The sequence below is a fragment of the Opisthocomus hoazin genome, chromosome 10, assembly GCF_030867145.1.
Source record: "Opisthocomus hoazin isolate bOpiHoa1 chromosome 10, bOpiHoa1.hap1, whole genome shotgun sequence".
NCBI classification, from domain to species: Eukaryota; Metazoa; Chordata; class Aves; order Opisthocomiformes; family Opisthocomidae; genus Opisthocomus; species Opisthocomus hoazin.
Genome location: NC_134423.1, coordinates 29,998,564 through 30,022,549, shown reverse-complemented (window position 1 = coordinate 30,022,549; position 23,986 = coordinate 29,998,564). Strand labels below are relative to the sequence as shown.

Below are 23,986 nucleotides of genomic sequence, written 5' to 3'. Positions count from 1 at the left end.
TTTTGCTACCTGGATAAGCTGGCTCCTGGAAAGAAGCTGGCACTGCTAGAGCAGTTCTTGTGGTCTGCAGTGCACTTCCAAGTTACCTCTACAGAAGTCTGTGGGTAGGAGCAGGTTGTATGAATTACATCAGTACTTTTTTCCTTGGAAACGGTGTAGTGCATCTGTAGTAAACTCCATACTCCATGAAGCATCATGCCTGTTTGCTGCTGCACAGATGGAATGTGTGGCACATCCGCATTAGTTCTGTTCGCGTGGTGAGGAAAAAGCTGATGTGTGTATATCTCTCTTGTAGTATTTGAATGAAAAATGTGATCTGTTCAGAAAACTTGGACACTGATTTAGTTGTTTTATCTGAAAATATGTGAGCTGGTATAAAATCATGCCTTTCAATTTTTGTTTGCTTTCTATATGGGAGTTGCGGATAGCTTATAGTAAATAGCTTTGGTTCCAACTTTGTTGGAAGCAAAACAAGTTAGCGTATGTGCTGGTCTTTTTCAATTCAGTGTTGAGATCAAAGTCCCACCGGTGTTTTATTTATCACAAAAGGGTCAGCTTCATGAAACTCCTGTAAACCTCTTGATCATCTTTCTTGTAGTAGCAGATTGTTTTCCACTTGGCAGCAGTCTGATTCTCTTTTAACACTAGCAGTAGATCTATTGTGTTAGATGACAAAGCTAATTTTTCAGATTAATCTCTTTAGAACCTATGAATTACAACAGTGGTGACAGCGAAAGTTATAAATTAGTATTTTCTAGATGTTTATGAAGAAATACAGAATCACAGAATAGTAGGGGTTGGAAGGGACCTCTGTGGGTCATCTAGTCCAACCCCCTGCCCAAGCAGGGTCACCCAGAGCAGGCTGCACAGGACCGCGTCCAGGCGGGTCTTGAATATCTCCAGAGAAGGAGACTCCACAGCCTCCCTGGGCAGCCTGGGCCAGGGCTCCGTCACCCTCAGAGGGAAGAAGTTCTTCCTCATGTTCAGACGGAACTTCCTGTGCCTCAGTTTGTGCCCATTGCCCCTTGTCCTGTCACTGGGCACCACTGAAAAGAGCTTGGCCCCATCCTCCTGACACCCACCCTTGAGATATTTGTGAGTATATATTAGGTCCCCTCGCAGCCTTCTCTTCTTCAGGCTGAACAAGCCCAGCTCCCTCAGCCTCTCCTCACAGGGGAGATGTTCGAGTCCCCTCATCATCCTTGTAGCCCTCCACTGGACTCTCTCCAGTAGCTCTTCATCTTTCTTGAACTGGGGAGCCCAGAACTGGACAGAGTACTCCAGATGAGGCCTCACCAGGGCAGTGTAGAGGGGAAGGAGAACCTCCCTCGTCCTGCTGGCCACACTCTTCTTGATGCATCCCAGGATCCCATTGGCTTTCTTGGCAGCCAGGGCACACTGCTGGCTCATGGTTAACCTGTCGTCCACCAGGACACCCAGGTCCCTCTCCACAGAGCTGCTCTCCAGCAGGTCCGTCCCAAGCCTGTACTGGTGCATGGGGGTTGTTCCTCCCCATGTGCAGGACCCTGCATTTGCCTTTGTTGAACCTCATCAGGTTCCTCTCTGCCCAGCTTTCCAGCCTATCCAGGTCACGCTGAATGGCAGCACAGCCTTCTGGTGTGTCTACCACACCTCCCAGTTTGGTGTCATCAGCAAACTTGCTGAGGGTACATTCTAACTCTTCATCCAGGTCGTTGATGAAGAAGTTAAACAAGACTGGGCCCAGTACTGACCCCTGAGGGACACCACTAGTTACCAGCCTCCAACTAGACTCAGCACCGCTGATGACAACCCTCTGAGTTCTGCCATTCAGCCAGTTCTCTATCCACTTCACCGACCACTCATCCAGCCCACACTTCCTGAGCTTCCCTAGGAGGATATCATGGGAGACTGTGTTGAAAGCCTTGCTGAAGTCTAGGTAGACAACATCCACGGCTCTCCCTTTGTCTACCCAGCCAGTCATGTCATCGTAGAAAGCTATCAGATTGGTCAGGCATGATTTCCCCTTGGTGAATCCATGCTGACTACTCCTGATAACCTTCTTTTCTTCCACTTGCTTGATGATGGCCTCCAGGATAAGCTGCTCCATCACCTTTCCCGGGATGGAGGTGAGGCTGACCGGCCTGTAGTTCCCTGGGTCCTCCTTCTTGCCCTTTTTGAAGATTGGAGTGACATTGGCCTTTCTCCAGTCCTCGGGCACCTCTCCTGTCCTCCAGGACCTCTCAAAGATGATGGAGAGTGGCTCAGCAATGACATCCGCCAGCTCCCTCAGCACTCGTGGGTGCATTCCATCGGGGCCCATGGATTTGTGGACGTCCAGATCGCTTAAGCAATCCCTCACACAGTCCTCCTCGACCAAGGGAAAGTCGTCCTCTTTGTAGGCTTCTTCTCTTACCTCCGGGGCCTGGGATTCCTGAGGGTCAGTCTTAGCACTGAAGACTGAAGCAAAGAAGGCATTCAGTAGCTCTGCCTTCTCCGCATCCTCCGTCACCAGGACACCCGCCTCATACAGCAGCGGCCCCACATTGTCCCTAGCCTTCCTTTTGCTGCTGATGTAGTTGAAGAAGCCCTTCTTGTTGTTTTTGACATCCCTTGCCAGCTTCAATTCCAGGTGGGCCTTGGCCTTCCTTGTCGCATCCCTGCATGCTCTCACCATGTTCCTGTACTCTTCCCAAGTTGCCTGCCCCTCTTTCCACATTCCATGGGCCTTTCTCTTCCACCTGATCTCTGCTAGAAGCTCCTTGTTTAACCATGCAGGTCTCCTGCCTCCTTTGCTCGATTTCTTTCTCAGGGGGATGCATTGCTCCTGTGCATGGAGGAAGTGTCATTTAAAGAGCGACCAGCACTCATGGACCCCCCTGCCTTCGAGAGCCCTGGCCCACGGGATTCCTCCCAGTAGCTCCTTGAAGAGGGCGAAGTCAGCCCTCCTGAGGTCCAAGGTTTTGATCCTGCTTATCGCCCTGCTTCCTCCATACAGGATCCTGAACTCGACCATTTCATGGTCACTGCAGCCGAGTCTACCTCCGACCTTCACATCCTCCACCAGTCCCTCCTTGTTTGTTAACACGAGGTCCAGCAGCGCGCCTTTCCTTGTTGGTTCCTCCACCACTTGCATCAGAAAGTTATCATCGATGCTCTGTAGGAACCTCCTGGATTGCGCCTGCCTAGCTGTATGGTCTTCCCAGCTGATGTCAGGGTGGTTGAAGTCCCCCATGAGAACCAGGGCCTGTGACTGTGAGGCTGCTTGCAGCTGCCTGTAGAAGGCCTCATCAACCTCTTCCTCCTGGTCAGGTGGCCTGTAGTACACACCCACCGTAATGTCACCCTTATGAGCCTGTCCCTTAATTCTAACCCACAAGCTTTCAACTCATTCCTCATTTGCCCCCAGGCCAAGCTCAATGCATTCTACTTGCTCCCTCACATATAGAGCAACTCCCCCACCTCTCCTTGTTGGTCTGTCTTTCCTAAAGAGTCTGTAGCCATCTATGACAGCATGCCAGGCATGCGAGTTGTCCCACCATGTTTCTGTGATGGCGACCAAGTCGTAGCCGTCCTGCTGTATAATGGCTTCCAGCTCCTCCTGTTTATTGCCCATGCTACGTGCATTGGTGTAGACACACTTGAGCTGGGCTGTCAGTCTCACCCCTGGCCTTGGCACGCCAAGCCTATGCTCATCCCTAGTGAGCTGGGCAATATCCCCTTCCCGCTTCGAACCTAGTTTAAAGCCCTCTCAATGAGCCCCGCCAGCTCGTGGCCAAGAATTCTTTTTCCCCTTTTAGATAGCTGAGTTCCACCTATCGCCAGCAGGCCCAGTGCTGTGTACGCCTCCCCATGGTCAAAGAATGTTAATGATGTTAAAGTAGTAAATAGAATAAATAATGAAACTGAGTTTACCCTTTGTGTTTCAGTAAAGTAATCAAGCTAATAGTTTGTGGATCTGTGGCAAGATTATCGGATTCTTTCCCCTGTTCCCGTATTTTTAGAAATGGCAAAAAGCTTGCTTTCTCTCACATCTATATAGTCATGGTCTGCAAAGTCTGTGTGTGGTTTTAGTATGTTCTTACAAGTCAGTTTGCTATTTGCAAGGGTATTTTGTTTCTTACTGATGTTTATGGTGTTTGATTTATAGTGGCATTAATTATATGCAGTCCATTAAAAATGATTGTCATGAGATGGCTCAAAGACCATACATTGGACTTGTTTCCAAGGACTTCTCTGAGAAGTTTATGATCCCGTTATGATCCCCATTCCAGGGACTTCTGTTATGTTTATGATCCCATGGCCTTGTCTTCAAAGCGCAGCCTTTCCTCCCCAGATGACTGAAGTGTAGGGAAGCAGTAGTAGCTGCTTCTCAGTGTGGCACCGTTAATGTTGTTGAATTTCACCTGGGACCTGCTGCTTCAGGCAACACCCTTGTGCATTGTGCCTTTGTTTCTGGTGTGTATTTTTCCTTTTTTTCCTGGAAGTTGACTTGCAGTACTGTGTGATGATTACAATAACAATGTGCTTTGGAATACCTTCATGTAAGAGTTTCTAGAGATATTACTCAGGTTCATCTGTTATGTGAAAAAATTGGTTTTTGTTGCTGAATTGGCTCACATTGTATACCTTCTTTCTGGGGTCTGTTAACATAAAGTTTGCATAAATTTGCTCTCTCAGTAAACAGATGTTGAAAATTTGAGTATCAAAGTAGCTCTAGTAAAATCTAAGTTGGTTTGAATAAAATAGCACTGAATTGTTTTGATATCTTCTGCATTTTATCCCATTTTTAGCTGCAAGCCTTTGTATCGGAAGGCAAAGATCTGAAAGGATGATGCATCATCAGCTAGGCCTTTTTTTTCCTCCCTTCTGTAAAAGCTGCATGAAATTATGGAAGTCTTGCTGACTTGTGTATTACTTGCTATAACCTGCGGAAGCAAATTTGTGTGATAGCAGGTGTTTGTATGTAGGGGATTCTAATTTTAACTGGCTCTAAATGAGGAGAGCTTGTCCCAGTTTTTCCTGAAAGTGCTTTTGGGAATAAATGACTGTTTGAATTTAAGACTTTTGCTATAAACTTAATACGAAATAATTAATAGTGAGGCTTAAATTATGAGACAGGTATGATTCTTCAGTATAATGTGTATATATCTTTTTATTTGTAATGCTGTCTTGGCTAATTAAACTGGAATAGCGTGCTGCGAATACACTGAAGTTATAAGGTTTGCTTTCAATTTTAACAGTCAGAATTTGTACAATTATTGATTACTAAATTACTGTTTTCTTTTCAACTTAAAAGCATGATGAAGCACTCTAGAAATTGGTGTATTTTTGTGAAATAATGCTAATGAGAAGAGGAACAGAAGAAAACTTACTATTTTTTTAACTCGGACTCTTTAAGGAAAAGTTCATTTTTGTAGTGTTTCTGCTGCTTTGTACTGAGCCTGTGGTTACAAGGCGTTTTTCATATACAGCAATGCAAGACTTGGCCAGCTTTCAGTCCACCTTGTCTCCTCTACAATCTTTTAATGGAAAACTTTTTCACCAGAGCTCACGATGGGATAAGCATTGAGTTTAAATTGCTTGGTTGGTAGCTTTTACTTAGCCAGGCCTTTCTTCCTCAGCAGTTCTTGAGGAATGTTTTGGGTTTATACTTTTTTGTTTGTATTTATATATGTATAGACACACACACATATATATAGCCTGCTCTATCTTCTGAGCAGTCTTTGACCACAGCTCTTTTCTGATCTATGTTATGAAGTATTAATTTTTTCTTTCCGCATTTCTTGATGCATTTTCATACGATACTTTTTAAAAACAACTACTTATGCTCTGACATGTATATATATATTTTTTTCAACTTAAGAGCAGATGTTTTCCCAGTGTATTGTAGCTTTAAAAATAACTGTTACAGCTTACCCATTGGTTTAGAGTGAGCTGGTTGATATGGAAAGTTTTCATGATAGTTCATATGTAGTCTGACAGAGTTAAGTTTTACAGAGAAATGTTAGTGTTACAAAATATACAGAGCTTCAGTCCTGTTAGCTAAAAGGTATTAGTGTTTGGACTTAGGTTAGAGTTTAAAGATGCTTTATGAAACTTCTTCATCTTTCCATGCATTTGTTGCTAGCCTGTTCTGGATTTGCTGAAGCCAGATGTACAGTGAAATAACAGGCAGCATATGCAGTGGCTGAATTTGCATGTCTTTGGATGTATCGCTCAAGGAGAAGTTTGAATTTGTAGTTACTACTCTTATACTTCTAATTGAGTAATATATTCCAGATGTTTTTGAAATAACTGAATTGAGGTTAAATTAAGCTTAGTTTTGTAACTGCGTTCTCTCTTCTCTCAGAAAACAAGCTGAACAGTTACTAACTGTTACTATGCCATATATTGATGGTTGTTTCCCAGTAATCATGTGTTCTAAAGTGTCCCATGTTCCTTATGAACCATATAGAAAGAAATAAAGGTTGGATAGTTTGGGGTTTTCTTCCTGGTGTTTTCTTGAATAATGTAAAAAAACCCCTAAAATAAAAAGTGTTGTTCATTTGCTTGTGACTTTAGAAGCTAGCCAAGTCAGTTACTCCAGCAAAATCCGAACAACCTGCAAAATAAGAGCAGGAAGATGGAATTGCTTTTCCTGCAATGGTGGATGAGATTGAGAGTGGTGGTCAGGCACAGGCTGCCGTTCTTCCTTCCTGAGCAGGGGCTGGTGCTGTAAATCTGAGGTCAGCTTGGACCAATTTGATTAAATGCACGGTATCCACTTTGGACATAATTTCCCGAATTACCAATGAGAGATGTCCAAATTTATTTTTCTTGTTTTAAAGAAGATTTGTTGGTGAAATCCAAGAATCATGATGGTATGAAATTTGATAAGGCTTAATAGTTGCTACCTAGAACAAAAAAATAAAGGGAGATAAAGCAACTGGAATAAAGGTGGCATGAAAACTGAAGTAATTCAAACTGTTTTCAATTCTGTTTGTTGAGTTTCTGAGTATTAGCAAGGTCTTGAAACTCCTGTGTTGTAACAGTTTCTCTTGCAGTAAAATTTTGCACCAAAACAAAAATAATTAAACAAAAGGGAGTCTTAAATAGCTTGTCTGGTTTAAAAAGTCTGGAACTTAAGTTCCTGAAGCTACTTGAGTGAGGTTCCAGCACTCATGGGTGACTTAGCTAAACCTTTTTAGCCTGTTTCTCAGTGTTCCATGAAAGAGCAGAAAGTATTTTCTTTATTTGTAAAATCAAGCTAATAAATAAGACATGGGGGTTTAAGTAACTTGCAAAGGTATTCCAGAGTTTCTGACAGAGAATAAACTGAATCTCCTGTTATGTCGTGCACTGCATTGTCTGTGAGGCCATATTTCTATCCTACAGGCATTACTTTGTCCTGTGCTGAAGTTAATTTACAATATTGGTAGCAAACACTGCAAAAAACCACTATACAGAAAGAATTCGTATGTAAAGAATTTTCTTGCATCAATATGTTCCAGGAAGAAAGAATGTGATTTCTCAACACAGTTTGGCTGGAACAGCAGGACTGTATTCCTTTTCATTACGAAAAACTTCATGTGGTCTTGAATGTTTTTGTTCACAGTGGTCTGTAGCCATTGAAGTTGACTTGGTTTAAATGTCTTGTATAAAGTTGGCATATTGCTGGCTATGGATGGGTTGCATATCAAGGATCCGAGCCCCAGAACACTATCAAATAAAATGGTATCAACTTTTAACCTTCAAAAACACTCCAGGAAGATCTGGCCTTGGTATCCGGTGTAAAATCCCATAGGGCAAGATGGCTGCAAATATTATAGTTGTATCTTTAGAATAATCAAGTCAGCCTTTGCATATATGTTTAATGTTCATGAAGCAAATTAATTTGAGATTGTGCCTTATAAGATCCGTTGTCGTGGTGAACAGAGTGTAGTAATAGAATATATGCAAAATACATGAGAACTACTTTTTGGCTCAGCCGTGAGCTTTAAGCAGTGAACTATTTGCAAAACTTTGCACAGTATTTTGCTGTTCCTGCTGGTTCAGCTACTCTGGTGTGTAAGTTAACAAAAAGAGGCTGCTTGGGTTTTCCTTTCCAAGATTTACCCGTTAACTCTCATCATTATGGCTCGGAATACCAAATTGAAATCATTATGATTACAAATGAAAAATGTTACATGATCTGGTGTTGTATCTCTCTATTTTATATTCTTCTATTGTGTTTTCATTTGTATTATTGCAAATTTTCTGTTTTTAAAAATAAACACAACTTTATTTGTGATATCTTATAATTTTCTTTGAAAATACTGATATATATTTCTTTCTTACCAGTTATAACGTCTTGTAATGGAAGATGGATGACAAAGGGGCTCGTGTTGCTGACTACTTTGTTGTCGCAGGATTAACAGATATTTCAAAACCACTAGAGGAAGAAATCCACTTCAATGATGCGTGCCATAAAATTGCTAAACCAAAAGAACCTGTTACAGATGTAACAGTAATTAATAAATCTCTGGGGGAGGAAGTCCCTCAGGGATATAAATGCATAGATGTTACTCCCTCGGGACTGTCTGCAGATCTTAATAATGGCAGTCTTGTAGGACCACAAATATACCTTTGTTATCGCCGAGGAAGGGATAAGCCCCCACTTACTGATTTGGGGTGAGTGGTTTTTCTGTTTCAGTAAGTTGTTTTGGCAGTTTTATTTGACTGATGAGGTTTATTGAAATACCATACTTTTTTCATGTAAGGCAAAGCTCTAAACAGGAAGATATTTCTTGACTTGAGCATGCTGTAACCCAATATGGTAGGAAAAATGGATGCTGAGTGGATTTTAGTGACAAGTGTAATCCTTTGCATTTTGGAGTTTTCAAGACACTTATAATTTTCAATGTATATACTTGGGTTGGGAGAAGATACTTAATGCATTTAATACAGCTTGAAAAGAAGTGAGTTGTATGACGTTCTTAGGATCAGGCAATGAATCTTTATTAGAATTGAAAACAACACTTTTGCAGTAAACAAAACACTTAAAAGCAATTATACACGAGGAAAACTAGTATAGTTTCATCACAAAGCTTTTCTGTTAGAATACGATTTGATATAATGTGACCTGAACTGGTCAGTAAAAATGCTTTGACTGGAGGTGAGACAAGAGCTTCTGTTAAACTGGTACTATTAGTTATAATTCTTACTACAGCATTAGTATTCAAAGTGAAAAAAAAATAATGTGCCATCTGACTTTTGTTCATCCTGTTTTAACTAGGGTTTTATATGATGGGAAAGAAAGAGTAAAGCAAGGTTGTGAAATAATTCAAACTACTCCATATGGTCGGCCTGCAAATATAAGTGGCAGTGCCTCATCACAAAGAGTGTACATCACTTACCGAAGAGCATCTGAAAACATGACACAAAACACCTTGGCTGTTACGGATATATGTATAATCATACCAAGCAAAGGAGAAACCCCTCCACATACATTCTGCAAGGTTGACAAGAATCTTAATAATAGTATGGTAAGAGTGAAGATCTGGATTTTGAATACTTGATATTCAATGATGTAACGTTTGTAGAGTATTTGTGACAGCTGTGGTGAAAAAATTGGATAAACACTCTCCAAAGATAAATCAAATCTTGGAAGAATTTGAGGACTGCATTTCTTTGTTCCTGCTTAGAACAAAGTCGTTTTGGAAGTCTTAGAGCAAATAGTCTTTGTAGTGCTGACTTAGAAATGCTGACTGCAGCAGCTTTGGATTAGTCCTTAGAACCTGTTGTGTCACCATGTGTATAACTGGAGGTTTCACAGACGTGGCTGTTTCTGACACTGGTTTTACTGTTGTGATGGGAATTCTGTATCTAACAGCTGCCTTCTGTTTTGTTTTTAAACTCCCCTATTGCCTATAATGCTATTTTATAGGTGTCATATCCTCAGCAGTTTCACAAACTTTTTCTCTGAAGAAAGTTACATATAAGCAATGTTAGATGCTGTGGACCGTTTAAAAGCTTAGTATGGTTCGAAAGCTTGACCTGCTAAAATACGCAGGCATCACAGCACTTTGTTTTGCAGAACTTAATATTTAAGTGTCTCCTAGTTGAACCTGGAGCCCTATGTGCTGGCTTTTGTCGGGTCCTCAAAAGTCAGCATGCTGATGGGCGTGCTGACGGGGATGCTGACTGCATGTGGGAGTAGTATCATGTGAAAAAGATCATGGAAATTGATCTGTACTTGGTTTTAAATAAATGCCTGTAGACATTATCAAATGGATTTTTCAGTTCTACCAATCCCTGTATTGACTGGGTTATGGGATTGATGTCCTATGGAAATTGCTATATCTTCCTCTCATCCCTAAAAGCTTTGTGTGACCTTAAAGGGTACTGGTCTCTTTCCATTCTGTGACTTTCCATATTCTTTATTCTCATGTCCAGAAACTGAGAACTTCAAACATATTTAAAAACTCTAACAATGCCAGAAAGGAAATTGTTGTTTAGAAGCTGCAAAAACTGTGACGTTATTCTGCAGTGCTTCACAGACTGTGAAATCGCAGATGGAATAAGGAATTGGGTTTAATGATTAGCATGATTAAAATAAAAATGCAGGCACAAAAGAAAATTGTGAAGTATTGAAGTAATACATAAATGTGGTTAATAACAGAAATGTTCCACTCTGTCTGTGTGTGTATATTTATAAACGTGTGCAAGTGTGTGTGTATATCTGTCTATATACACGTTTAGGCCAGAAGTTTACAAAATGTTTAAATATTTATATGGATGACAATTGTACTTAAAATTCTGTAGTTGCATTAACAAATATTTTGAGAAGAGAATTTCTAGATGTCATGCTTCAGTCTATAGACCCGTTCCGGTTTAGAGGTCGGGCTGATGCCTGCCATGGATTGGTTAGCTCAGAGCTAACACAGTACTTTCAGTTGTATGTTTGTGGCCATTGTCAGAAAGGAGAGCGTAGCGGGCGATATCTTAATGCTCTGTGGCTCTGTGTGTAGATTATCGTTCTTTGTAAACGAAGAAGAGGAGGTTTTACTCCACTCTTATAAGTCCTTCTGTTATGCTTCATCATGTAATCCAGTAATTTGTTTTGTTTTTCAGTGGGGCTCAGCAGTTTATTTATGTTATAAAAAATCTGTGGCAAAAACCAACACCATATCATATAAAGCTGGTATGTAACTACAATTTAGCTTTTTTTATCTTCAGGATGTACAGGCTTATTTGTAATGTAATACATTTTTTTAATTGAAGAATTATTTGGCAAAGACAGTCTGGCATTATCCAAAAAGGATTCCTTCCCTGAAGAATTCTTTTAAACATGGGCTTAGAAATATGTCATGACCATTTGGTTTTAAAATTTGCTTTTAATTGGAAGCTCAGTTGTGTTTTGATAGGCCTCTACAAACCTGTGTCTCCCACCTCTGTTTTTGTTGCTTATAACTGTCTCTTAAGGATGTGTGCATACATATATGCAGAAGAAAACACCACAAGAATTATATGATGCATTTGCATGATCATTTTCTTTAAGAAACATTCTGAAGAATACTGCAGACTTCCACGCTGCCCTGAACATCAGTGGCATTGAGCTCTTAAAATATTTTTGGATTTTGTGTCATCTTTATTTTGTTGTTTTATTTATAAGACAGAATGAGATTTGCTATGGCTCAGAAACGTGTTGGGTTTTCTTTATTTAACAACTTGATTTTGTTTGAGTGCAAGTCATGAGCATGATTCAGACTTAAGCTTTAATTCACTTATACCCCTTTGAGAGGCTGCTTTCTGTAAACAACAGTAGTTTAGGACGAACTAAAAGGTGGGCAATAAATTAGTAAATAAATAAAAATATTTAAAGGCCCCAAATCTGGTAGTAGCTTGCACAAAATTTTGCTTCGGGGGAGGACAACATCCACTGCCATTCTTGATTAACAGTTTTTATTGCTTATTAATATTTCACTGTATATTAGAAAAGAATGTGTAGTGATTGTCCTCTAATGCAGAGAAATCCTAAATCCCTTCACGCAATATTCATTGTCAGTTTGGAGTCCCCTGGGCTGGCAAGAAGAAAGGATAGATTGCTACAGCCGTGTGATGCAGCAGAAGACCTGTGTGTTAAGAGCCTCTGCTTCAGAAAGTCGTATTTTATAGCTATGCTTAAAATGAAGTCTAAATGCATTAGTCTGGTAGCACATTAGCTGAGTCCTCAGCTGAGGTGGATCAGCATAATTAATTAGTTTGATTCTACTGATACTAAAAAAAATCATCTAATATCTAGAATACCAGACTTTTCAAGAAACTTTTGGCAAGAATGAATTGCTTTCATAATTTAAAACGTCAGTCTTATTTCTCAGTTATTCAGGTTACCACCGTTTTAACTAATTTTTAAATCTTCACTCATACTAGTGATGAATGTGAACTGTATAATAATAGCTGAGATGCACACAACCTGCAAACAGGAAAAGATTGATTAGTTGCGAACAGTTCCTGGAATAGTCTGTAGGACTTCAGTCCAGAGTTTTAGGTGATTTCTCCTTAGGCCTTGGAAGCATGCTGGCCCCTTCTAGCTATTCGCTGTACCTGGTTATTTACAACTTTCCCTTACTGGTCTGCTGAAGTTACTGTATGCTCATATACAATCTTTCTGGGCATTTTTTTATTTAATGAGCTATTACGAGCATTTCTGCTATTCCTTACATAACTGTCTCCTTACAAATTGCGTTTACAGGTTTAATATGCAGATATCCTGAAGAAGATTATGAATCATTCCCCTTACCAGAATCTGTGCCTCTTTTTTGTCTACCTATGGGTGCAACAATTGAATGTTGGCCATCTAACAGTAAATACCCTCTCCCAGTTTTTTCTACGTTTGTGCTAACTGGAGCTTCTGCAGAAAAGGTATTTTGAAAGCTTAAAAAAAAAAAGTTGTTAATAATTTAATAATTTTTTTTAAATGTGGTTGTTTATCTGTTCAGGATGATGACAATGCATATTTTCATAGACAAACTTGAATCTATTAATTTGGGCTTAATTCAAAGACTGTTTTAAAGAGTGACTTGCATTTATTTCACTGCAGGACTGTTGATCACACGAACCTGCACTCCTTTGCTTTCCAATCATGTTTGCCTTTCAAACTACAGAGCTGTAAAAATTCTAACTGCATATACATGCAAGTATACTATTTCTGTTGCAAGCATGGAAACAACCTTGCATGTGTATGCTTGTTCTAAAAAGTAAATTTGATATCAGAGGAATACTGCTTTGAATTGCTTACAAAGGATTCCTAAAATAGCTTTGAAGGCAATTGTAGGAGCAGTTGATTGTAGTTGCACTCCATATAATCATTATTTTTCTCTCACTTTAATCTTTTCATAAATTACTCTTTCTCATATGAAATTAAGCGTTTTAAATAAGTAATGCAGTCTAGATTTTCATAGCCATAAGAATATTCCAGAATAAGTTGCTTCAAAAGATGGTGCATTAATGTAACTTTTCAAACGGTAACATAGACTTGAATTTCCGTGCGTATTTGGGGTTTGTTAGATTGCTTTGAAGATGGAGGCTGATTCATTGACTTCAAGTCAACTCTGTTGTTTGCAGGTATATGGTGCTGCTATTCAGTTTTACGAACTGTATCCTGAAGAGAACCTCACAGAGAAACAAAAATCTCAACTGGGATTAGCAGCTGCTGTTGAGGGAAAGTCGGACACGTGCAGAACAGTTCAAACGAATAAATGCATCTGTCTGCTCTCTCACTGGCCTTTCTTTGATGCTTTCAAGAAGTTTCTTACCTTTCTGTATCGTTACTCCATTTCTGGTCCACACGTCCTACCCATTGAGAAGTAAGTAATTACTGCTACGAATTTTTGAAATTTCAGTTGTTGAGAGCTCTTTTTTTACTTCTGAGTTTCCTCTAATATCCTTCTGACTTTAGTCATCGAACATTAAATATAATGGCTACACTAGATAAAGCATTTTTCTCCGTTGATTAAATTTATCTTTACATACTTCCTGAAAAAGCCTAGGTTTTTATTTGTGATGTAAGTGCCTGCAAAGGTATCTTCGAAAGCCTTTTTTAATTAGCTTTTCACCCTTTTAGCACAGTAATTAGGAGGAGCGAGATTATAAATCCTTTCTTAATGTTGCATACATTAAGTTAGGAGAATGAAATATGTAACTTTGCTTTTTTCAAATGCCTGTTTGTTGTGTAATGAGAGGTAATAAAGCAGATTGAAATTTTTTTTTGCACTAATAATCCTCCTGTATTTGTGATAAACAAACTTAATTTCCTTCTTACTTAAAAGGTTTCACATTTTAAAATGCAGAGGAAATCCTTACATCCAAGGAGCAGTTGATGTCTGTAATTGATATGTAATACTGTTTAACATTTCTAGGCTAACGAATTCTGATGCATTAAAAAGTTACAAATGCAATATTTGCTTTTTTATTTTATTACACATCAGTCTTTTTTCGTGATTAAACTTCAATGTTAACTTTTATGAGACTTTGATTTTATGGATTAAGCACTTTTTGTGATTGTTTATCCACTTCATTATTCCACTTTGTATCTATTATACTTGTTTTAAAATTCTGGTAGTGTAAACTTCCAATAGTGAGAATATTTTTTTTAAGCTAAGAGCTATTGTTGGGTTTTGAATTTCAAGAATGAATAAAATGAGAAGTAAATATAATAAATGTTACATTAATTTTGATTTTCTACAGATTTATTTGCTTATTCCGGTTTCTCTGATTTGTAAACTGACTGGCCAATTTATTGTGGATAATTTAAATGTAGCTACACTGTCTTGCATGAAGTCACTGTAGTATCTGGCCTAGTTTCTTCCGCTGTTTTAATGATGATGTTGTCTGTGCTATACATGCATATTTGAACATTTTCAGCCAGCCCTGCTTCTACAAGCAGCAAGCCTTTCCCTTGATATTGCTGTATATTCAATATTTCTGCCACCACTTCCATACACTGGAAATAAAGACAAAGCCCAGAATGCGTCGTCAGCCCGATTCTTTTCCTGTTCTCACTGCCGTGTGCCTGCACTGACAGCGATGCTGACACGAGGGAGGTCAGCTGAGGAGCGGCGAAGAGGAGGCATGAGGCTGCTTCTAGTTGATGCCAGTTATGTGGTTATAGAGCTGCAACAAAAAGTTGAGTTTAGAACAAGTACACAAAATTAAAAACACAGTAAAAATGGGGGGAGAGGGGGTTTGGCGTATATCCAATGGCGTAATATGCAGCTGCATTGAAATACAAGTATGAAATATATAGCTTTAAATCAGAAACATGTAAAATGAGTCTTCTATATAAACCAAGGCTTATTTGTGGGTTTCTCTGAATTTTTTCAAAGTTTGGTTGTTGTCTGCGTCATAATAGTGGTAACAGTTGCAGAAATCCAACTATGTTCTGTAGCATGCAGTTTATGGTGGATTACCTGTTTCTTCCCAAGTTTCTACTGGTTGCATGTAGCTTCTTTTAACATGAAAGTATGTATTATCTAGAACTTCAACACTTTCAGAACTTTTGAAAGTTTAATCAATATATAAAATGGAGAACTTTTTCAACTTTTAAAAATACTTTTCTGTATTTGTAGTATATGGAAAAACTTTAACACTTTTTTCATCAAAACTTGCATAGTATTTTGTATTTGGAAGTGAAGAAAATGTATGTGAAGAAAATTGATGAAAATAATGACTCTCCGTGACACTCAGCTGTAAATATTTTATCGCAAATAAGCAATGGTAGTCTCTGAGGTATAGTGCTATTTCAAGCTAGTCTCAGAAGCAGGACTGTAAAATACTATTGTGATACTCAAACATCAATATTTCTACTTCACAATTTTTCATTAAAAGTTCCTTATATTTTTTCAGTCTCACAAACCAAGCTTGTAATCTGAAAGATAATCTGGCCTGCCATTTTCGTTGTCACTAGTAGAAAAATAGGTTTTCAAGGTCAGAATTTTCTTGTAGGATTTGGGGGTTGTTTGTGGTTTTTTTTTTTGTTCTCTGTCTTGTGAATAAATATTTGCCTTTTTTATGTAATAATTTCTCTTACTGGCAATAATGTTGTCTTGAAGTAAAGCAGTTTAAGCTTATAATTTCTGCTAAATCAGTATTCTTCTTTTCTTCTAGACACATTTCCCATTTCATGCATAAAGTTCCTTTTCCATCCCCTCAGAGGCCAAGAATTCTAGTTCAGGTGAGTGTATGAGTGTAAATTTCTTCATAAGAGTTATTTTTTAAGTGAAGACAAAACAGCTGTTGAACGGATTAGGAAAAGGAAAATGTAATTTTTATGTTCAGATTTTTTTTTTGTTCAGGATTTCTGTCCTAAATTCATACACTTGATTTTTATAGATTTCTTGCTGTTGTTTCCAGTTTAGTTGAGGACTTTAATGAGATATTACAAGGTACTTAGTTTAGTTTAGTGAGCTTAGAAATTAATTATTTTTTTTTTCGGAGTACATGGAAATTAATGAAAAACTACTCAAAGTCAGCATCTGGTTTGATTTTTTGCAATAGCTTTTGAACTCTTTTCTTCTTGCTACTGTATGAAAGCTGAGTGTAAAGTAAATAAAATTAAAACCAAATGTGAAGAGTATATTCATGATTACCTGTTTTCCTAAAGGGCTTCATGCTGTCCTTTATGTAAGGATAGCTCTTACTGCAAACTGCAAGAGCCAAGCACATGCAGGAGAGGCACACTTGATCAAATATGACCCTTATTCTGTCCTACCTGCAAGACCTAGCATATTTTACTGTGTGTGAGTGAAATGGTGTGATTGCTAGGATTAGGTTACCTGGTATTTGAAATTTCACCCATGTCACTGTTGGTAGGAGAGAGGAAGGCCCGAACTCAAAGACTTCCTAAGTGGAGTGTTATTAAATCATCACTTTTTTTTTTTTCTCCTAAGTAGCAAAATGGGTAGAAACATGTTAAAATTTTGTTGCTGAGAAAAGACATCTCTATTCCAGCTGTAGTTATTCTACCAGTCCTCTTGTTTTGAACAAGTTGTGGCAAAATGATGTTGCTCTCTGTTGCTACTTTTCCAAAATAAAATATTGAGAGCCCTGTGCAGTTTTGAGTCTTAACGTAGTAGCCCATATGCTAGTGAAGTCTTCCAGAGTAAATGCCATCTTGGGTTATGTCATTACAGAAAGTAGTGAATATTAAAGATCCTCCTTGGTGTACTTGAATATTCTGAAGAAGTGACATTTATTACTGTTACTGAAAAAGGGATTGGAGAACAATTATGCTGAAACTGTATCTGACACTTCTGTCACTTGTATTAGGATTTTGAAGTTCAGTTCAAAACCCAGTATTTCTACATCTTGGGGATTTTGGTTTTTTGCATTCACATTCAATCAAATATTTGTGCTAGGGAACACTAAGCACGCATTTACAGAGAACTATAAGTGAGCTTAGGGAAAAACATTTAAGTCGTTTAGTCTGAATTCTTAGGAAACTCTGTCAAAGTAAACATGGGTGCATATCCCAGAACAAAGTCTGAGGACCTAGATGTAAATGATGTGAAATTATGTCTATTACAGCTTACTTTCAAAATGCTGTATGTGTCAAGTCAGTACAACTTTAGTAGCTGTTAGTACAGATGGAGAACCCAATGCTTTTAAAGTAGGCGGTGGTTGTTGAGGTCTGTGGATAAGTACTTCCTTCAAGTTGTTTTCAGGGTCCTTTGAATTGTGTTTGGTACTGCACTGAATAAAAATCACAAGTGATTGTATCCAAGATGTTCTCCCAAAAGTAGTGTGGGAAATGTCTGTATTGTTGAAAACTGCAAGCTTTTAGGATTCCATTTCACTGAAGAAATAGTAATTTCTCTCTGAAGTTTGTTAATTTAAAACATGGTAGTCTTGATAAATAATTAGCATAGCAAATCCTTCTGAATATACGTTGCTGTAGAACATCTCACAAGTGTCTATATGCTTTCTGAAAAGGAGACCTGATATATTTTAGTAACTACATGTGTGTCAGTCTGGATTTGTAACCAATTCTTAGATCCTTCTCAGCATCTCTTACAAATGAGAGAGAACATGACATGTGTCTGACTTAGAAGTGTCAAAGAGATTACAGCCATTAGTAAAACATTCAGGTGTGTTCCTGATTGCCATTTTCAGCTGCCATTGTTGATAGGTTGTTCCTGATCTGAGATCTGCTAGACTCTGTTCTCTGTGTCCTACATCCCCTTATTACACAGGTGTTCCTGTTCTAGTGATGTATTCACAGCCTGCAGACTTCAAGAGCACATGGAGTCATATGTTCCTCCCTCTGAAGAATGAGGGCAGTAAGTGCCCCTTCTGCCTAAGGGATGCTTGTTTGTGTTTATTTGCTTTTGCTGAAACACAAAAGTCCTAGGACATTAGGCTGCCGCTTCCTTTCTGAGAGTAGTTTGTGAAGGTTAGTTACCTCAGGCTGAAAAAATGAGGTCTCTGAATTCTTTCACCGAACGAGCTTGTGGTGGTGGTTGTCACAAGGTGACTTACTTGAAGATAAATCTGGCATGTAGAGCGGTGTGGCCATCCTCATTTGTCATAGAAGCTAAATCAGCCTTCAAAAGCTCCGTTATGCGAGATACGCAAGGAAGCAGTACTGCATAGGCGCTTGTTGATGTATGTTTTGTGTGTCTGGCCAGGCACAGCGTTAGGTGACTTAGTGCTTCAGCATTTGTATTACTAACTGACCTGATCTTCTGACTTCTACTGTCTGGTCGTCTGCAGTGGGGTCTAAGGTGAAACATACTCAAGAACGACATGTTACTAAAAGCTGTCTGAATTTACAGCTTAGTTGTACGAGTTACTGTGACTTACTGAATTACTATATTACTTGTAAGTGTGCTTTTATACAATAGATAGAAAATGCATGACCACTTACCAGTTAGCTTAATTCTCCCTGTTATCTTGTTACCTTGGATTTACTATGGCTGAAAATGTCAGCTGAGCTTTGATAAATTGATTGTGTGTCTGTATTCTTGTATTCCTTTGAATCCTCCTATTCAGGCTGAATAGATGAATGATTTCTTTTGACGTCATATCACTGTAAGCAAGAAATGTGAATTAATAAGATCTTTGTCTTGGATCTTCAGCTAATGCAGATTTTAAAAATTCTATCAAAGCTGAGCTGAGCCGTTTCTACCAGCTAAAAGCATAATTCTCATGTCTTCCAAATAAAATAATAGTTTACGTTATGATCTGCCATCTCTCCCCTTCATGTATTTTATCCATCTGTTCCCCCCTACATCCAAAGTGAATGGATGGCCACTGAAAGCTGTGCATGAACTATGGGTCCTCATTTCCCCTGAAATATAGAAGGCTTCATTTTTCAGCAGTTAATATATTCAGGTTTTTGCAGTATTAGCTAATTTTAATTCTTCTTTATGAATATGCAATGTATTCAGTTCTGACTGAGAAAGGAAGATTGTGCTTTGCTTGGTTTTTGCCAAAAGATACTGATGTGTAGCATTGCACACCACTTCTTACAGTGCTGTACAACTGGGATATATAAGGTGCAGCTTAGTTTAAATTTTATTTTTAGGTGTTCTTTGTTGTAGTTGTGTAATTTCTAACAAATATTTCCAAAGTTCAGAATAAAAAGAATGTGTTTTTAAATCTTTTTCCAGCTATCTCCGCACGATAACCTGATTCTTAGCCAACCTGTGTCATCACCCCTTCCACTGAGGCAAGTAGCAGTATCATCTGTTCAATTGTGAAATGTATTCTGATTTACATTGCGGAAAAGATTTGGTACTTCGAGTTGTAATTCTGCAAATTAACTTGCCTCGTCTGGTGCCTTTTGTAGCTAGTGTATCTGAAGTTTTTTTAGGTGATTAGACCTGCACCCTGGCAAGGATACATACTTAATGAACTGTATCTGTGTTTTTTTCAAATAATTTTAGTGGTTCTCGAGGCAGAATGTAGATTGTTAGATCCTCTTTCTAGGAGTTGGTACCTGGGCTCCCAAGATAGTGCAGCTTTTGTATTGCAAGGTAATTGAAGGAGTTCTGTGACTGTCTTAACTGCGGTGTCGCAGTGCAGGAGAATGATTAAAGAAATGCGTGTTGTCTCCCTGTAAGTTGCTTCTCAAAAAGAGAGCTCATCATCCATGTGTCCTGAGAAGTCTAGACTGATGGAAGACTCTCAAGGAATCATGGTTGCTATTGGGAAGTAACCATTCTTCTCTGAACACTGAAGTGTACCAAGTAGTCTGCCATGCAATCCTCTTTAAAAGAAAGATTTGCAGATTTACCTTTATCAAATCCTCCTCTAGTGCCTTGTTTTCTATCTTGTTATTGAACATGTCTCTCTTTTTTTTTTTTTTTTTTTTTTTGTGGTCCCTTGTAACTCACCCGTGTGTTTATATTCTGTGACAGCGGCGGAAAGTTTTCTACGCTACTTCAGAATTTAGGACCTGAAAATGCAGTAACTCTACTTGTGTTTGCTGTGACGGAACATAAAATTCTCATCCATTCATTGCGACCTTCTGTCCTCACTAGTGTGACAGAGGCATTAGTCTCTGTAAGTAACTTTTTTTAATCATACACCTGTAAGCAGAAAAAATAATGTTTTTTAGATAAAATCTAAAATTAGTAGTAGTGCTGTTAAGCTTAAAGGTTACTTAAAAACAAGAACAAAAATAAAGGTCATTAGTGAGAAAAATTCATGTTGCTGGTGATATCCCACAAAGACAAAAGAGAAAGATTAACTGTTGTTGGTTCTTTGTGTGTAAATATTGTAAATAAGCATGTTATTTTGTCATCCCAATACACTAAATAGGAGTTCTTGATCTTCACAAATAGCACTGTATTCTCTCTTGCAGAATTTTAAATGCATGTTATGTTCCTGCCTGTCTTCACTAAATATTGTTTTGCTACCTCTGCTATATACAGTAGCTATATACTGTAGCTTTTTCCTGCAAATTAAACAAATTGATTTTTACATAAATTAGTGCATTTTTCATTTAGTAGTCTGTATCTAACTTTTCAATAACAATTATCTGCCATGTTAAAAAATTTTGAAGCGGCAGTTAGTGGTGTGGTTTATACTTGCATAGACTATATTTTTATACATATTTAACTGATATTTTTGTCTCTGCATATTTTCAAAGATGATATTTCCTTTCCACTGGCCTTGCCCATATATTCCTCTCTGTCCCTTGGCACTGGCAGATGTGTTAAGTGCACCATGCCCATTCATAGTGGGAATTGATTCAAGGTACTTTGATCTCTATGACCCTCCACCAGACGTTAGCTGTGTTGACCTAGATACAAATACAATTTCTCAGTAAGTATTTATTAACAATTTTTCTTCTATTTTTTTTTCTTCTTGTTTTCAAAGGCAGAAACTAGCTTTTTGGCAAGACTTTGGGGGGTTTTGTTGGTTTTAAACCTGTGAACTTTCTAATATATCATGCTTCTTGAAATGAGCATGCTAGAAATTATATCTGCTGTTCAACACAGCAGAGTGGAGGTACAGTCCTCATGGAACATTATTGCCTCTTATTCTATTACATTAAAATCTTATTGCAAACGTTGGCACATTTCCTGGATTAACCGTATTGTGTCTCACTTCATTGTTCCTGGAGGAGAATAGTAATTTTCATTTTTCATGATCAGCTTTCTTAGTGTTGAAGAAATTCTAGTATCTTCATATGGGCATCAGCTTGAAAATTACAACAATTAAATCATACTCCTTATCAATATGAAGTATAGGAACTTCATATTGAGAATGAGAGATGTGAACTTTCATGGGTGAGAGAGTCTTAATTAAGACATAGAATCATGCCATCAATATCAAACTGAAGTAACAGTATTATATTTCTGCTTCAGAACTGTGTGGAGTACTACGTTTTTGTGTAATACTAATTATGTAGTATCTAACATACTAGTAAGGGACAACAACGCACTGTTGAAACCATTGGGAAATCGTCCATGTTGTTCAGATATTCAAAACAATTATTTATTTCCTTGTGATGAAGTGATACAAAAATAGACAGAAGAAGGTAAGGCTTCTAATTCAAGATTCTGAAACACTCAATTCACTAAACTTATATTTCAGAACAAAACTTTGATTTCAGTGTGATGTTTAATATACTCAATACATATTTAGTGTAACTTTTCAAAGTCTTTGGTCAGTATTGTATCATCCTCCTGTTGGTAGCAGTCTTTCAGCATTGCTATGCCTAACTAAAAACTTTTTTCTTCCTAAGTTTTCTTATTTGTGGGCTTAGAGAAATTGCATATGTTAAGTATTTGTAAATAGAAATTTTTTGTTAAGGATTTTTTGCTGATATCAAGTTTGTATGGCAATTCTGCTCTGAAGCTTTTAGGAACTAGTTCAAACTAGACTGCAATAACCTTGGGTTTGGCTTTGTTACTTTTTGATTGAGGATTATGTTTGTGCATTTCTTCTGGTATTCTTCTAATTAGCTACATATTCATTAATGGAAAATAATTTATTTCCAGTTATTTCTCTTTTCATTCTACTTCTAGCTGATTTTCTATGCATTTTCTTAGAACAGATTAATTCCACTTCGTTGTGTGGAAAAAAGTGTCAAACAAATGCTTCCAATTTTTGCTGCTTTGTGACCAAGAGGGTCTTAAGGCTTGCTGGTGCCCTCTGTTGACAAAGAACGTTTGTAATTTTTTTTCATCATGATAATGATATAGTGAAGTCCAAATCTATACACACTAAACACAAAGCAGTTATCATATTGAATTGATTGCAGGTTACTATGAGCATTCTAGTCATTATCTCCATCCTAGTTTAAGTAATTACATCTGGGAACAGAACATTTGTGGTGGTTGCTTGTGCAATGGCAGGTGCTTAATACTATTAATCCATCTTTCATGAATTCTGAGTGGATTGATTTCAGTGCTAAAGAGTGTGGCTGCATAATCATGATCCTGAAATACGGGGCATTGGTTGGATGGCTGTGATCAAATCTCCATATAGGAATAGAAGTTTGACTTTGGTTGGTTTTCAGTCCTCCTTAGTCCTGTTTTAATGGAGCAAATTGTGTATGTTCTTCCATTTCTCTGGTGGGATAGTAAAATCCTCTGAATACAGTCCCATATACTCACATATTCCAGTTTATACTCATACTTTTTTTTTTCCCCCCCTTCCAGAACTGGAGATAAGAAGGCTATTGCATGGAAGATCTTACCAAAGAAGCCTTGTAAAAATCTGATGAACACTTTAAGTAATTTATATCAGCAACTGGCAGAATGTGAGTGGGAAAGTACATAGTAAGATTTACATTGGATACAGTGTGCCACATTAACAGATAAATATAGCTAATTAAATATGTTCAAGTCACTTGTTTCTCTAAACAGAATGTTTTTATACAGAACAGGAAAATCTGTGCCTGAACTCCAGAGATTAGAACCTGTGTAGCGGCTTTTGGGGTGGAGGAGGCTTCCATATATACGAAGCGGTGCTCAGTAGATATCCCTTTCTATTGATGTTATTCTCGTACCAGAAGAAAATGCAGAGCTTTTATGAGACGGGAATAGTAAAGCAAAGAGTAGGCCAGGACCTAATAAAGATCGTTGCTGTATCTTCAAAGCCTGGTCAAGTCCACTGATGTCTTGATAATTGAGATAACTGACACTCAGGCTGATAGTAGTTTACGTAAAATTTTAAGATGGAAATAACAAATGTTTTGTAAACACTGGGTTTCTAAATGTGTAGCACAGTTACTGGACGTATCTAAGAAAATGTTGGTTGTGGATGGAATCCTCAAATATTGCAGAGCAAGGTATATTGATCCTTGATGTGAGAAAGCGGAAAAATGGGGAGGGATGATGTTAGTGAAATTCTTTAAAACAAAACATTCGAAAACATAAATGTAGCTAAGGCCAGCTGATGTGCATGGGTGTCATAGCTAATAGGCTTTGTGAAGTGGGAAGGAAGGGCCATCAGCTCTCTGACATTACCTGTCTGCTTAGAAGATGATTTCCATAGACTTTGGAGGGAGCCTTTAGGAGTAATAATGCAA

General features: G+C 38.1%; 1 protein-coding gene across 7 annotated transcripts in view; it reads left to right on the top strand.

Annotated features, from left to right (window-relative positions):
* DENND4A (DENN domain containing 4A) overlaps positions 1 to 23,986 on the top strand; it is a 67,018-nt gene that overhangs the window by 16,503 nt on the left and 26,529 nt on the right. For 6 of the 7 annotated variants that reach the window (XM_075432193.1, XM_075432191.1, XM_075432195.1 and 3 more), the window contains 10 exons: positions 8,302 to 8,631; positions 9,236 to 9,485; positions 11,074 to 11,143; positions 12,695 to 12,864; positions 13,567 to 13,808; positions 16,108 to 16,174; positions 19,611 to 19,669; positions 20,361 to 20,505; positions 21,095 to 21,270; positions 23,115 to 23,215. In XM_075432193.1, coding sequence (XP_075288308.1) covers positions 8,324 to 8,631; positions 9,236 to 9,485; positions 11,074 to 11,143; positions 12,695 to 12,864; positions 13,567 to 13,808; positions 16,108 to 16,174; positions 19,611 to 19,669; positions 20,361 to 20,505; positions 21,095 to 21,270; positions 23,115 to 23,215 — 1,588 coding nt within the window. In that variant the 5' untranslated portion in view covers positions 8,302 to 8,323. Of the gene's footprint in view, positions 1 to 8,301; positions 8,632 to 9,235; positions 9,486 to 11,073; positions 11,144 to 12,694; positions 12,865 to 13,566; positions 13,809 to 16,107; positions 16,175 to 18,189; positions 18,279 to 19,610; positions 19,670 to 20,360; positions 20,506 to 21,094; positions 21,271 to 23,114; positions 23,216 to 23,986 lie in introns of those variants that run through there. The other variant, XM_075432197.1, reaches the window with a different exon arrangement.